Source organism: Pristiophorus japonicus, chromosome 15 (assembly GCF_044704955.1).
Source record: "Pristiophorus japonicus isolate sPriJap1 chromosome 15, sPriJap1.hap1, whole genome shotgun sequence".
In the NCBI taxonomy this organism is placed as follows: Eukaryota; Metazoa; Chordata; class Chondrichthyes; family Pristiophoridae; genus Pristiophorus; species Pristiophorus japonicus.
In genome coordinates this window covers 158,659,065-158,675,333 of record NC_091991.1, presented here as the reverse complement: position 1 = coordinate 158,675,333, position 16,269 = coordinate 158,659,065, and the positions used below count along the sequence as shown (strand labels likewise).

At 40.9% G+C, this 16,269-nt stretch overlaps 1 protein-coding gene across 5 annotated transcripts in view; it reads left to right on the top strand.

The window, feature by feature from the left end:
- The window catches only part of pigq (phosphatidylinositol glycan anchor biosynthesis, class Q), a 64,258-nt gene extending 51,682 nt beyond the window's left edge, over positions 1-12,576 (top strand). For 4 of the 5 annotated variants that reach the window (XM_070901200.1, XM_070901198.1, XM_070901199.1 and 1 more), the window contains exons 7-11: positions 1,204-1,315; positions 4,941-5,021; positions 5,342-5,456; positions 6,704-6,765; positions 8,468-10,467. In XM_070901200.1, coding sequence (XP_070757301.1) covers positions 1,204-1,315; positions 4,941-5,021; positions 5,342-5,456; positions 6,704-6,765; positions 8,468-8,620 — 523 coding nt within the window. In that variant the 3' untranslated portion in view covers positions 8,621-10,467. Of the gene's footprint in view, positions 1-1,203; positions 1,316-4,940; positions 5,022-5,341; positions 5,457-6,703; positions 6,766-8,467; positions 10,468-11,874 lie in introns of those variants that run through there. The other variant, XM_070901201.1, reaches the window with a different exon arrangement.
- Positions 12,577-16,269: the final 3,693 nt, after the last annotated feature.

The following is a 16,269-nucleotide window of genomic DNA, read 5'->3' as shown; positions in this document are numbered from 1 at the left end:
TCCCTGAGGCACCGATCAGACCTGCCACTCATTCCTCCAGGTCTGTCAGAGTCATGGTTCTGGATGGACCGCCGCCTGTCCGCCACTGCTCCTGATGGTTGTGGGACATCTGTTCCTGAAAAGGTGACTATGGGAATGGTTACCAGAGGGCCCATCTGCTCTTGTGGCACACACAGCCATCAAAGCACTTATACCATACTGTGTGCATTTAATACAGTCCTCTGTTTAATGCCCCTGGAAGTTGCACGTGATTCATGAGGAAGACATCGAAGTGTAGAAACATCTTTTAAGATCTCAGAAAGCAATTGTAATAATGTGTAAAGATCATTCATGGTAAATAAAGTGCAACACTAAGCCTACCTATACTAACATGTAATTTAAGTAATGAAGGAGAGCATCAATAAAAATATTACTTGCTCTAAGGACCCTGCAATGGTCATTGAATCTTTTGCGGCACTGGGTGTGGGTCACCTAGACACCTCCTCAGCAATGCTGGTCCAAATACGACGAAAAACCGCTGGGAGGGGTTTAATTTCACCCCTCCTGTTTAAATTCCCCATCTCCTCTTCACAGCAGTGGCAAGGGCCTCGTTGGCACCATTACTAAACTTTCTGGCTCGCTGCCTGCTCCCATCTCCTTCCATTGTGATTGCAATCTAAAAATGGCTGATTTAGCCCTGGGTGCACTATGCATGCGCGGGCGCTCCCTGACAGCTGACCAGAAATGCGTAAAGAACAAAAAAATGTCAACAAAAAAAATCCCGCCCCCCCAGAAAAAAAATTTGTGCATGTGCAGGAGGTCAATTTTTTTTTCGCTTGCAAATTTCGACTCCAGTGCACAAATTCAGTTGTGCAACGCCGGATTTATCGCGAATGCTATATCGCTCTTCACTGTTTGGCGAATTTTAAGAGCTCTGGCAGTAGCGGTACCCCAGTGCTAAAAAACGGGTGAAATCGCTAAAAGCCAAAATTCTAGCCCAATGGCTTTGAATTGAATTCTTACAAAACAGGTGCTTCCTTCCAATGGCAATTTCAGAAAACATTTAATGTGTAAACAATGGTTATTTAGTGCATAAATGGCAAAATTTGTAGAGTTTGTAAATAGACTTTTAAAAACTACCTGCATTCCATGAAGATACTTACTTCATGTTGTAAAGTCTATATCTGTAAGACATAACATTTTAATGCATTCCTTGTTGTATAGACTCTATTGTTTGAAGATCTATGGCTTATCGTCTCTTTGGCGATTGTTCCGAGGAAAGAAGTGGAATGTTCTGAGACAGCGCGTGGACTCCTGCTCATATGACTTGGATCAGGTGGAGTGTTTATTCTGGTGACTAAAATCCTCGAATGATGGGGGCACCTGAGAATTATGTTTGTATTTTTTTTAATTGTCATCGGCAAAGTTTATGGGCTCAATTTTCCCCAACTATCTGTGCCGTTTTTTTGGCGTACACCGTTTTTTTTTGGAGTAAGTTTAAAATCTCCAAGTTTCCCCAAAGTTTCTGCGCTATCGAAATTCACTTAGGTAGGGATTTTTTTACCTCATTGGGGGCATAACCTGCCACCCACGCCAATTCTGGCCAGTTCCGATTTACTCCAATTTTTCTCAGGACTGCGTATGTGACCACTCTGGAAAAACCTTCTGCACAGGTAACAAAATCGGCACAGATAAGAGAATCAGCGAAGCAGAGGCAGTTCCACGGCCCAGACAGCAGCAGCAAAGAGGGTGGTAGGGGGGGTAGGAGGGAGAGAAGAGAAGAGAAGAGAGAGATGTGGTGGGGGAGGGGGGAAGGGAAGCCTTTTGGCCAGGCTTTAACTGCAGCAACCGGGAGGGGGGAGGCCTTTCGGCCAGGGCTAGCAGTGGCACCCGGCATCTGGAGGGGAGAGGCCTTCTGGCCAGGGCTAGCAGTGGCAACCACCCAAATCTATCCGTTATTCTAAATATAAACTATCCGAACGCCTCAGTTAGATTACAGCCTGTAACTCAATCCTGGGTACCTGTTACTTTATATGTAAACCATCTGAACCCCTGGATTTGATTCCCGCCTGTAACACACTCCCAGATGTCTATTATTTTATGAAGAAACCATTTGAACCATTCAATTACATTTCATTCTATAACTCACTCTCCAGTATCTGTTATTCTATGTACAAATAATTAAAAACACTTAATTGGATTCTAATCTGTAAACTCGCTCCTGGTTATCCATTGTTCTATGTATAAAACATCCAAATCCATTAATTTAGATTCCAGCCTGTAATTCATTCTCTGGTATCTGACAATTATTTATATTTACATACATATAATATATATATATATATATATATATATACATACACACACAGGCACCCAAACCCTTTGAGTATAATTCAGCTTTGAACTCATTGTGTAAAAATTCAGCTTTGAAGCAATCGTGTAAAAAAATTTGCAGATGATACCAAAACAGAGATATAATTAATTATTTAGACCAAAGGAAACTGCAAAGGGATATTGATAAGATGGGAGAATGGGCTAAAAAATGGGAGATGGAATTCAATGTCAGAAAGTGTATTTTGGTAAAAAGAAATAGCAGCATTAATTATAGTTTGAATGGAAGTCAGTCAGTGCTGTGGAACAGCAGAGGGACAGGTTCACAGAACAATAAACGCAGCACCTCAGGTTGATAGGATTATAAACAAAAGCGAATGGTGAGTCTATAAGACCTCAGTTTGAGGCATCGGGAGGGGGAGGCCTTTCGACCAGGGCTAGCAGCAATACCCGGCATTGGGAGTGGGGGGAATAAACTTTTGGCATACTTTAATAATTTAATGCTGGAATGCTGCTGCAATGTGCAAGGTGCTTGTGCAGGTTGCTGTGAGCTGGCCAAATGTGTTGTATGTTTCACTTTCCAGCCTCAGGCCGCAATGTGTCCCTCGTTACCCTGGCAACCCGATCTTTTTGGCGCAGATCTTAGGCTCCACCCCCAAAACTAAAGGACAGCCTAGGTGGTACCAAAATCAACAATTCAAACGGGGAAATTGGATGATTTTTTTGGGGCATAGTTGGACCCCAGAAAAACAGGCATAACTCTGCAAGTATGGCAAAAAATGGCTTTGGGGAAAATTGAGCCCTATATATTTATACTAGATAAGTCATATTCAGCCCTTACCTGGGTGAGTTATGGCACATATCATTCATTGGATACGTAGGATCACATGATATTCACAAATACATAGAAACAAGTGTACAGATGGTTGTGAACAGTTAGACAGCAGTAATAGCAAGTACAGCCAAATGGAGGAGATAGGAATGAGGTGGAATGCTGGGAGAGTAGAATGGACTGAGCCTATAAGAACAGCACCTAAAAATTGTGGTGCTTTCCCATCTTCAGGTTAACCATGTATCAGGTGAGTCATATATTGCTTTTCAGACTAGTCCACAGATGTCTTCGCTACATACTTGTGGGCCGATTTGCTCTATAATTGAAGTACAAGTCTTTGAAAAGGTGCCACATAAAAGGTTGCTACGCAAGATAAAGGTTCATGCGGTTGGGGGTAATATATTAGTATGGATAGAGGATTGGTTAATGGACAAAAAACAGAGAGTACGGATAACGGGTCATTTTCCGGTTGGCAGGCTGTAATTGGTGGGGTGCCACAAGCATCAGTGCTTGGGCCTCAGCTATTTACAATCTATATTAATGACTTAGATGAAGGGACCGAATGCAATGTATCCCAGTTTGATGATGATACGAAACTAGGTGGGAAAGTAAGATGTGAGGAGGACACAAAGAGCCTGCAAAGAGATATAGGCAGGTTAAGTGAGTGGGCAATAAGGTGGCAGATGGCTATTTAATGCAGGGAAATGTGAGGTTATTCACTTTGGCAGGAAGAATAGAAAAATAGAATATTTTTTAACTAGTGAGCAACTATTAAATGTTGGTGTTCAGAGAGATTTAGGTGCCCTCATACAGGAAACGTAGAAAGCATGCAGGTACAGAAAGTAATGAGGAAGGCAAATGGCATGTTGGCCTTTATTGAAAGGGGGTTGGAGTATAAGAGTAAGGAAGTCTTACTACAATTTTCAGGGCTTTGGTGAGATCACATCCAGAGTACTGTGCACAGTTTTGGTCTCCTTATCTGAGAAATGACATGCATGTCTTAGAGGCGGTGCAACAAAGGATGACTAGATTGATCCCTAGCGTTGCGGATCAAGGAAAGGGGTACTGAGGGAATGATCAGCCATGATCTTATTGAATGGCCTACTCCTGCACCTATTTTCTATGTTTCTATGAGGGAGTTGTCCTATAAAGAGAGATTGAGCAGATTGGGCCTATACTCTGGAGTTTAGAAGAATGAGAGGTGATCTAATTGAACCATATAAGATTCTGAGGGGAATTGACAGGGTAGATGCTGAGAGGTTGTTTCCCCTGGCTGGAGAGTTTAGAACGAGGCAGCATTGTCTCAGGATAAGGCGTCGGATATTTAAGACTGTGATGTTGAATTTCTCCACTCAGAATTTTGTGAATCTTTGGAATTCTCTACCCCAATGGCCTGTGGATGTTGAGTCATTGAGTATATTCAAGGCTGAGATAGATAGATTTTTGGACTTTAGGGGAATCCAGGGATATGGGGATCAGGTGAGAAAGTGGAATTGAGGTTGAAGATCAGCCATGATCTTATTGAATGGTGCAGAAAAATTGTAATCTGGTTGCCTCATTCCATTGTTAACCCATTCAGAAGATTAATTGCCTGTTTTCTGTGAAAAGTTGAATTATAAACACCATTCGTATAGAATCTGTAAATTACTGCAATAACCAGTTCCCTGTATTACACAGGAATATACCTGTGTATGCTAGATTTATTCACTTGTCTAATGTGTGTTTTAAATTTTTTTGTTTTAAAAGGAGAAAATACAAGATTTTATGTAACCGTCATGTCTTCTATTTTTGCTTACAGCTGTTTATTGGAACCCTGCTGTTCACCATTCTCCTCTTCCTCTTGCCAACTACAGCTCTCTACTACCTCGTATTTACATTGGTAATAAGCTTTGGTTGTACTTCAGTGAGCATGATCGAGATGCACACCATTAGTAGATAATCTGTGATAAATCTTCTTCTGTTATTACACATTGGGCCTGTTAAGCTGCTATAGTACATGCTTCACTATTTCTGTAGATTAGAGCATGGTTAGAAATTTAATTATAATGTTGCTTTTCTATGTGTTTTTTTTAGCTTTATAGGGTAGATGTTACTCTAATCACAAAGGAATGTAAATTGGTAAATTCTTTATACAGTAGTTTTTGTTTGGATCCTATATTCAGCCACAGACGCTGTGTTTTTATTTTTATTCTTCAACAGTTACGATTGGTGGTGATTATTGTGCAGGGTCTCATTCACTTTCTTGTGGACTTCATTAACTCGCTCCCATTATACGCATTAGGACTCCGACTGTGCCGACCGTATATCCTTGCAGGTAATACTGTAAAAGATGAATTAATTTGGTTTCCTTTCTCTTGGAAACAATGGCCCTGATTTTGTGGTCAGTGGCGAAGGAACAGCACGCGCTGTTCATTACACTTGCTGCTCCCCACAGACTTTTCGCCGGCTTTTGAACGGCAACTTGGTGTTTAGAGATCATTTTTCAGCGCAACACCCGCTACAGGGGATCTCTGGCGAGTGTCAGCAGGGAAAGCAACAGTGTGACTCTAACCAATCAGGTTGACAAATCCTCACTGAGCCATGCAGAGTCTAAACCAGGAAGTATAAATTAGAATATTTAAGTCATTTTAAAATTGTGTATGGAAAGCGAAAGAAAGAGGGAAAAGTGGGAGTAAGAGACAGAAAGAAATAGTTGAAAAAAATTATTTTAATTTTAAATTAAAAAAAAAAAATCTCCAACAATAATTAAATTCTAAATGAAGGAGACTCCATGCTTGTAAAGTTAAATTTTCAATGCCAGTGAAGTTGTTTGGCATTAATTAAGACTTATTACGCTGTTAAAATTTCACTTTCACCTGAATGCACCAGCCCTAACTTTTCTGGCGTGTTTAGTGGGTACATACATCAAACTACACACCCTTCATGTACTTTAATCCTGAGTCTCTCGGTGAGGTACCGGTGTAGCATAGTGTAGCTTCCAGAAGTTGCTGTCCAACTTACTCCGTAATAACGAAGATCGCTGATAGCCTCACAGTTATTCTTGACGCAAAATCCAGGTCATTCGTTCATTTGGTTTTATATTTTGGATGCTTGCATGAACAACCGGATTCCTCTAATGTTGTTAATTAGTAATTCTGTAGACATACCTCTATTATTTTCAGATCTTTCTGTCGAAATGAGATACCATTTCCAGATTGTGATTAATGCTTAGCTCTCCGAGATGTAGTTTATTTGAAGTCTGATATTGCTGGGGTTGGTTAATGTCTCCATCCACAGACTTTCAACCAAGTGCAATGGATCTGTTCATTATAAAATGCTAATGATTTTTTAATATGTAACTGGATTGATAATTGATGAAACCTAATGGACTCTGCCTTTATAGAAGCTAATTGTGGTGTTCATAATTTGGCGAACAAATTGTGTTGTAGTTAAATTTTACTATAAAACTTAAAAAATACCACATCAAAATACTTGCTGCATCCTTTTATGGTTTAGAATAGAAAAACTGTATTCCAGAGGCTGATCTCGGTATGGTTTTATCTGTCTGTGCTTTATCTACAGCTGGTGTTAAGTTTCAAGTTTTTCAGAAAGTTGCTGGCAAACCTCTTCACTTGTTAATGCAGGTACAGATCTCAGTATTTTCACTGTGACTCTGCTTTATCCTGAATGGCCATCTTAATTTAAGAACATATGAAGTAGGAGTAGGCCATTTGACTGTCAGTAAGGAAGCTGATGCGACTTTTTAGGATTGTAGTGGTATCACAGTACCTTTTTAAAAAAAAAAGTTTAGTTTCATGAATTTTATATACTTGGAAATGATCTGTTTTGGTCATTTTTTGAAGTTGATTTCACATTGATTCAGTGGGTTGCACTCCTGCCTCTGAGTCACAAAGTTGTGGGTTCAAGTCCCACTCGAGACTTGAGCACAAAAATCCAGACTAACATTCCAGTGCAATGTTGAGGAAGTGCTGTACTGTCAGAGGTGCCATATTTTGGATGAGACGTTAAACCGAGGCCCCCTCTGCTCTTTCAGGTGAATGTAAAAGATCCCATGGCACTATTTTGAAGAAGAGCAGGGGAGTTATCCCCAGTGTCCTGGCCAATATTCATCCCTCAATCAACAGAACAAAAACAGATTATCTGGTCATTATCACAGTGCTGTTTGTGGGAGCTTGCTGCGTGCAAATTGGCTGCCACGTTTCCTACATTACAACAGTGACTACACTTCAAATTGGCTGTAAAGTGCTTTGAGACGTCCAGTGGTCGTGAAAGGCTCTATATAAATGCAAGTCATTTTGATTTCACCAAAATTTCAACCTCGGGCTCTTCCCCTACCTCACCCTTACTGCTGCTGAAATGCTTATTCTTTGTCACCTCCAAACTTGATTACTTCAATGTTTTCCTCCTGAGTTTCACTCTTCACAAATATCAGCTCATCGAAAACTCTACTACTCACACTAAGTCTCACCTCCCTATCTGCTTTAGCCTGACCAATTTGCTTTGGCTCCCTGTCCTCCAGTGCATTGATTGCTGTCATTGTCCCCACCTACTCGTCCCTCCATGGCCTAGCCCCTCCCTACCTCTAACTTGCTTCAGCCCAATATTTCTGCCGTTCTCCTAAATCTGACCTTTTTCTGGAACCCCATACCCCATTGCACCTTCAGCCGCAGAGGTTTCAGCTGTCTTGGCCCCTCACTGTAGCGCTCACCCTAAAATTGTCTGGCTTGTTACCTCTCCCTCCTGCTTCTTCAAAATTCTTATCAAAAAATACCCCTTTCATGATGCCTTCAATCACCATCATTAACCCTTCTCTGGTCCGCTTGTGGTTAACTTGGCCTCTGTGAAGCACTTCAGGAAATGTCATTACATTAAGGGCACAATGTAAGAGTAAATCATTGTTTTGTAGCTTTTTTTGTCGTGCATGCTATGAAAGCTGCCAAGAAATGTCAAGTACTGCAGGTTACAGTGAACTTCAATGCTGTTATCTAGTTAACTTAGACATAGTTTTTATTAAAACTTTGAAAGCTCATTAGTTATCAAGCAACCACTTTGGGCAGGTATGTTAGCTCGGGAACAATAGATGTGGTGGCTCCTGGACCAAATTGTAGTTGATTTATCCACAGCAGGCAGTATCATTTATGCCTAAGTGGATATGAAATTATTGGATAGAGTTTTTGATTTTATCACTGGATACTTGTATTTTTGCATTCTCCAAAGCTTTAAACTGGAGGGAGAAGTGTTAAATGGCAGAAAAATAGACTCTGCAAAATAACCAAATGCAAAAAGCTGGTTTTTTTTGAGTAATCACTGCTGTTCTCATGGCAGATTAATCCCCTGACCTGTGGGATGATAATCAGGCATTACAGACTGCCAACATACAGCTGTTATCCAAAGGACTCGTGGACAGCGCTGTGCAAGAAACTGTTCATCGGGGAACTGATTTATCCCTGGAAACGCAAGACTGAGAAACTAGACTGAGAAAATGCAGCCTGGAAGCAGCAGTCCGAATGAGTATGTCCGTGTCTAATTTCCTGTATTATGTCTGCATTGCGTTTTGCTTTGAGGGTAAAAAGTTTTCCTTTTAAAATAGGCTTGATTTAATATGGTGAAATGTTTTTAAAAATGTAATAACTTTAAAATCAGTGATTTTTACTACTGCCAAAGTTATGCTGCAAAATTATCAATGGATTGACATAATTCTGCAAAGTTTAAAAAAAATATTAGCAGAGAAAGGTTAAAATGTCCTTTGGGATATTAAAGTATCTATGTCTCAAAGTACAATTTCACACTTTACCTCTTCTATTGCAGCAAATGCACTTTTCCACATATTGGGTGCAGTTTTTGAGTTCTGTAAGAATGCACTTCAATTTACTGTAAAATTGAAACATTATTGCACTGTTTTTAGACAAATCACTTTTTATACTTTAAAGGCAAACATTTCCTTTTTGTATTTAGTGACATGTATATTGGTACTTTAATAGTAATTGCCTAATAGAATGCTTATTTTCATTTATCAGCTATATGTGCACCATTTTTAGATTTAATCAAATCTAGACACAATCATCTCCTAAATTGAAGAAATACTATTTTTGTGTTGATTTCAGAAAAAAATATAAACTGGAAAATCCACCTTTTTTAAAAAAAAAAAAAAAAATCTGATTACTGCCAAGTGTTCAGAACCATGTGCTGCCCTATAATGGAACAATCGAGCTAAATATTTAGCATTTTGTTCACTGCCATGATGACAATATTGTTTCCCTGAGATTCAGGGGTGGGTGACCTCAGTGATTTGCACTCCATAACTGTTGCAATGCTTCTGAACCATGTTTCTGAGTTTTTTAAACACAATACTTTAGTCGTGCATTTGTATAGCACAAGCCTGCTTCCATATTATTCTTTCTAGAATGCATTGTATGGAGGAGGAACAAGGGGGTATCTGTAGTTCTCAGATCATTTATTTGAGAGCTGTGTTCTTGGGCTAGTTATTGAAATGTTCTAAACAGGGCTAGATCCCCTTTTGAACTTGTGGGTGTTCAACAAATCTCAATACTAAAAGTTACATTGGCCTGGAATTTCCTGAAAACCTACGCTGAAACAACGGCGTATGGCGTAACGCCGATTTTTGACACACCATATACGCTTGAATTTCCTAAATCTTTTACGCCGATTCTGTGAAACCTCTTGTAACCCTCTGCCGTTCATTAAGATAGCTCTGCCCCCATGCAAATGTTTAGGTCACACGAAGTTTCAACAGTTCTGAACGGCTGTAAACTTACACCTAAAGTTTTTGGCACAAAGTCATATTTCTACTTTTTTTTAATTCTCCTCCACTGAGACCTACATTGCATTTTCTGTGTCTGCGAATGCATCTTCATGGCATCCGAACAATTTGCATTAAAAATTGAAAAATTTCCACAATTGCTTTTACTTAAACATTCTGTGCCTAATGTGCATAAATGATGCCCCCGTGGTTTCAAACTTTAATTTTCATGCATAAAAAAGGACTTGAAGAGGGAATATGCTGTAAGTTTGTTTGGCACTTTCCATGCGCCCCGATTGTTTACGCTGATTTCTATTTGTTACGTGCGGTTTCTACATTCTGATGTATTGCAATAGGATTAACAGGAGGTTTCAACACAACTCACCAACAGGAAGATCAGCGTAAATTCCAGGCCAAAGCTGTGATTGAAAAAGTTCTGTTTTTCTTCTGCTCACAACATTGTTACTCTGCGAATTGTTCTACCAGATTTTTTTTTTACAGAGAAGGCCAAATGTTTTGACGTGTACAAAAGTTGATTAATATCTTGAATAAAATCTCTACTGATGCCATTTGTATATTTGCTTTTTCTGCAAAAACATTTGCATTTACAATTTTGTTAGTAGTTTCAAGAGAAATCCAAGCAAGCTCAATTGCCTTGGCATGCCAGTTCGCCAGTACTAATTCATTATTTAAATGCCAAGACAACACCAAAGTATGATGATCACAGTGCCACGATTACCATTTTAAAGAACTCTAGTCAACTGCTCTTTATTATACAGGTACAATGTCTGCAATCGTGCCGGTTTTTGAGTTTCGCCGGATTTCAGACAAGAAAATCAATAGTCTGAAATCTGGAATCCTCTGGACCGAATGCATTGCCGCATTTCGGGGTTTGCCGCATTTCGGACCTCGCCGCAAACCGAATTCGTGCCAGATTTCGGGTTTTGCCGCATTTTGAACCTCGCCGCCCGCCAATCCTCCATTCCTCGCCACTTGCTGAAATGCCCAGTTTTCGGACAATTTCGGTTTTCGGAAATACGGATTTGGGACGTTGCACCTGTATATACAGTTCTGATACTTAACCAGTCTTGCATTATACATTCATGACATCTTCAATACATGTTTCCGATTGTCAACTTATTGCTAGCTGCATTTATTTCCCTATCAGGAGTTTTATTCCAGTTTGTGGAATAAAATATTTCATAGCTCAAATTCACGTATATTTTAATGAATTGGTGCAGTTACAAGTGAATTGTTAAGTCTAATCAGAAGAATACCAGAGCATCAACTTCACCTTAATTGGAATCGATCTGTAGTGGCTCTTTTCACTGAAATATTATTTGATACAGGTGAAGCATCCAAAATCCAGAATGTTCCGGAATCTGGAGCAATTGGTGGCAGGGTCGTCCGGAATCCGTAAAATGTTCTGGAATCTGGACCCACTGATCTCGAGGTCCCGCCGCTGCCTGATCCTCGGGCCTTGCCTCACTGCCCCTCACCACCGCTGCTCTTACCTCAGGGCCTCCTCGCCGGCCTGCCCGAACACCACCTCCGCGACTGGGTCCACCCGACCAGCTCCTCTTCGGCGGGGGCCCGCTCGACCAGCTCCTCTTCGGTGGGACCCCGCCCGAACAACTCCTTGGCAGCTGGACCCCGCCCCCGATCACCTCTTTGATGGGGCCAGCGGCCCAAACAGCTCCTGGGCGAGCACCGCCCACCCCATCCCACCGCGCACCATCCACCCTTCTGACGTTCTGAAATCCGGAAATACCCGAACCTGGGCTCGGGTGTTTCCCGATTTGTGACGTCAGAAAGACGTTCCAAAATGCGGAATCCGGAATGGCCTCGGTCCCAAGAGTTCCGGATTCTGGACGCTGCACCTGTAATGCAAATGGTTTGACTATTAAAATAGATTTAAAGAAAGCTGCTTATTTTTGAGCTCTCTTTCTTAACTGTTCTCTCCTCACTCCAGGGACTTGAGCACAAAAATTCTAGGCTGACACACCGATGCAATGCTGAGGGAGTGTTGCACTGTCGGAGCTGCTGCCTTTTGGATGAGACGTTAAACCGAGGCCCCGACTACTCAAGTGGACATAAAAGATCCCATGGCACTACATCGAAGAAGAGCAGGAGAGTTATCCACGGTGTCCTGGCCAATATGTATCCCTCAATCAACATAACAAAAAAACAGATTATATGGTCATTATCACATTGCTATTTGTGGGAGCTTGCTTGTGCGCAAATTGGCTGCTGTGTTTCCTATATTACAACAGGGACTACACTCCAAAAGTACTTCATTGGCTGTAAAGTGCTTTGAGACGTCCGGTGGTCGTGAAAGGCACTATATAAAGCCCAAAAAAAAGCCCGACTTCGTGGGGCAGTCAGAGGAGCAGTTTGGAGCACGAGGCTGGAGATGTGGGCAAATCAAAAAAGCTAGTCACCGCAGCAGCAGAATCAACAACGCGGAGGTTGGGACCGGTGAGGAGCGGAGGTTGGGACTGGCGAGGACAGTTGAGGCACGGAGGAACAGAAAGATCGGAGCCCAGAGGTGGAGCAGCATGGACAAGACGAGGGAAGGCGCAGCACGGACCAATAGCGAGGTCGTGAGGCTCACATTGCGTACTATGAATTCCACGTAGAGAGAGGTCCTGTGGGAAGGAGGAAGGAAGGAAGACAATAGTAGTATGTTTGAGTTTGTGTATGTATTGGCAAATGCAGCGGAGCCTGGTCTCCCGTCGTCTTGGATCCCCTTGCCACTGGACCAAGACTTTGCTCCGTCAAGCCCGTGTGGTGGCTGGTGTGCAACGGCCACCCCACATTAAAAGAATTCATGCACAGGCAGCTACCACCATTTAAAATGAGTTCATTAGTCACCTAAGTACTCATTTTTAGTGTGGAAGCAAGTCATCCTCGACCCCGAGGGACTGCCTATGATGATATAAATCCAAGTCTTTCTCTTTCCGATTTTTTTTCTCTGTCAGTGCCATTTTTGTTACTTTAAATTTTTACTTTATATTTAATCTACCTAAAATGTTAAATCTTGTAACCATTTCTTGCTTTTCACTTAACATTTCCCAGATTCGATTCTGCATTTTGAAGGGAGGAGCTATATTGTATAAATGTGCCTCTAACTGCCTGAAGCAGCTCTTTGAAGGTGCTATTATATTACTAGATTTTCTTGTTCCTGTCTAGGGAGGCCCCTGACCTGCGTGAGAACACCAGCGGCAGGTCGGGGCCATAAAAGGAGCGGAGGTGCGGCAGCCCGGGAGCAGCGTGGAGGCATACCCACTTCAGGGAGCAACGCGAGCTGGTGCAGGAGGGCGACAGCAGCAAAGATTGACATCATCAAGGTCCAGTTCGGTGATTGGAGCGTGGGCAGATACAGCAGGAGCGGCGAGAGACTGTGGAGGGATGTGATGGGGCCCAGGAGAGGCGTGAGTTCGGGGCTAGGGGCCCAGGGGCAGCACGGGCCAGTCCACACTGCGATTATGTGTGCGAACTAGGCCTGTGCAACAGAGCAGGTCTTCAGTCATCTTGGATAACACTTGCCACTGTCAAGCTCGTGTGGCAGCTGGTGTGCAATAGCCACCATATGTTAAAAAAATCCACCCTTCAGGATGCAGTTCAGGACCTGGAATATTGGGTCCTTCATTAAAACACCTGTGATCTCATCCTTTTTTGGGCGTGGAAGCAACTCATCCTCGTTTCGAGGGACAGCCTATGATGATAATCCCATGCACTACTATCTCCTTTTTATACATTCATCACTGGGTGCCAGACTTCAGTGTAATAATGTGTTTGCAAATACACGGGAGCTACTCTCCACGTTTAGCTTTGTTGAACAGGCTGCTTAAGCTCAACAAATAAGTCATAGACCTAGACTTTTGTGGGCTATTCTTGGCGTGCAGCTGAAAGGAGAGAGGAGTGGGTGGACCTGTGTGCCTGCAGTCTGCAGCAGAATCATTAAGTAGAAGAGCCTTGACCTAATTACATCATTGGCCAGTTTCACAATTTTCTTATTTCAAATGGAGACTTGCTACCACTGGATCAGTTTCCTCACTTATGGCGTTGATAGACCAAGAGAGCCTACATTAGATATAACCTCTGGCATTAGAGTTTTTAAAGATTGCTTTCACATTTTTTTCCCCAACCAAATGGAAGTTGCAGAGGGTGATGCCGCTCTCAAAAATTACAGGTGTTATCAGATTTTCATTGACTAAACAAACATTCTGTAGAATGAAAATATGCTTCCATTTGAAGAATGCTGGCCGGACTAATTTAACAATAAGGGAGTTGCCTTTCTTTTCCGAATCTTCCATTTACTAATGTAGAATTGCAGATACAAATTCTTGAGCTTCTGTAATGTACATTGCGCTCTTTTATGTCTACTATTTTACATTACAGCTTCTCAACAAATACAAAATAGTTTGCATGTTTTTGCACATTTCATGTAAGCATACAAAGTATGATGTTGGTAATGTTGTCCTGAAACAATGCTTTGTACTCTGAAATTGGATCTTGACAAGAAATGTCATTCATTGCTTCATCACTCCACGAGAAGAGGCAACGGGATATTATAGTTAAATTCCTACGAGATATCAGCCCTGAAGTGTTCATTATTATATTCAATGACTATTAAAATGGATCTTGTTTCCTTAATTCACAAATTTGCACAACGATCATGCAAAATGGTATCAAGAAATCTATTTCCATATATTCAGTGTTTGCTCCTGTCTGGCTTCAACCATTTCATCTTTTAATGTGTCAGGAATGCAGCTGTGACACGTTTGAGTAGTAATTTTATTTAATCTCTTTCTAAAGATTTTTTTTAATACTGAAAATTATATAAAGCTGCCATCTGAAATGCCAAGCAAATTATTCATAATCATTATTCATTTGATTATTTGTAGGTAAAGCTTTATGTTGCTGAATGATTTATATATTATTAGCATTCAAACAGTTCTTCTGCATCCGAAGATTGTATAATGCTGACATTATTTAGGAGCGGGTAGCTTTTCTTTTAATCTACAAAGCTGTGTTTGCAGTAAATTTCAGCTTGTATTTGCATAATATATTCTGCTTTCAAAAAGATCATTTGTTTATGAAAATCCAAATTAACGATTTAGTAACGGTCTGAATTAATCAAGAAAAATTATGAAGATCAGTTATAGTTTTTCTAATCCCAACAAAGACAATTTCATTACATTATAAAAATTGCACAAAAATGTTTGCAGTATAGCTGAATGATCTGTGGATTTAATTTTGTTATAATGGGCCCTATTTTGGAGTTTGCAATGAAATTACGCTTACACTTGCTCACAGCCGTTCATTACGCTTACACTTGCTCACAGCCTTTATGTGGGATTTTTGCACTGTAATTTGCTGTGATTAGAAAGTCATTTTGACACAGTGCCCTCCACAGGGGATCTGGAACCTGCATGAACAGGGCAAGTAACTATCTCCTTAACCAATCAGATAGAAGAATTGTGACTAAGCAGCGCAGAGTCTGAACCAGGAAGTGCAAGTTAGAATATTTCAAAGCCAAATCATATACAGAAAGCAAAATAAAGGAAGGGAAAGAAAGATGGGATAAAGAGAGATAAGAGAAAGAAAAATCTTGTTTAAAAATTTACATTTTTTGTCTCTGTTAATTGTAAATCTAAAGGAATGAGACTCCACACGTAAAAGTTAATTTTCAGTGCCAGAGAGGTTGCTTGGCAATAATTAAGACTTATCACGCCATTAAAAATTTACTTACACTGGAATGGACAAGCCGTAACTTTTTCTGCTGCGTTTATAGTGTATCTATCGCACAAGTACAGCAGCTTCACGCCGCTACATGTGTTTGTTTCAATGCCGAGTCTCTGCGCAATACTATTACAGCAAAGCTTCTGTAGCAGCAGGACAACTTGGACAGCAACTTCATGATTTCCACGTTTAACTGCATAGGTGCGGTCGCCGGAAGTTGCTATCCAGTGTACACTTTAACAAAAGTGAGCGCTGATGGAAGCCTGTTATATTTATCGCAAAATCCGAGCCAATGTAACTGGACATGCACAATACTGTGTAAACTGGAGAGCATTTGCTGTCCTTGTACAGAATTCTTTTCAAAAGCAGTTTATAAAAAAGATGATTAGAAGTGGAGTTGGATATAATATTGGTTCAGATATTTGTTTAAATGATGTAGGGTCAGACAGAACAAGCATTGACTTACAATTTTATGACCTGAGTTGTACTGTCAACAGCAAGTGGAAGCTGAACATTTTACAATTATTTGCAGAAACCCAAAATTGATTATACACTAAACTATTGCCCTGAAATTCCACTCGGAGGTTTCTTTCGATGAACGCCTCCGACCGGAGAATTT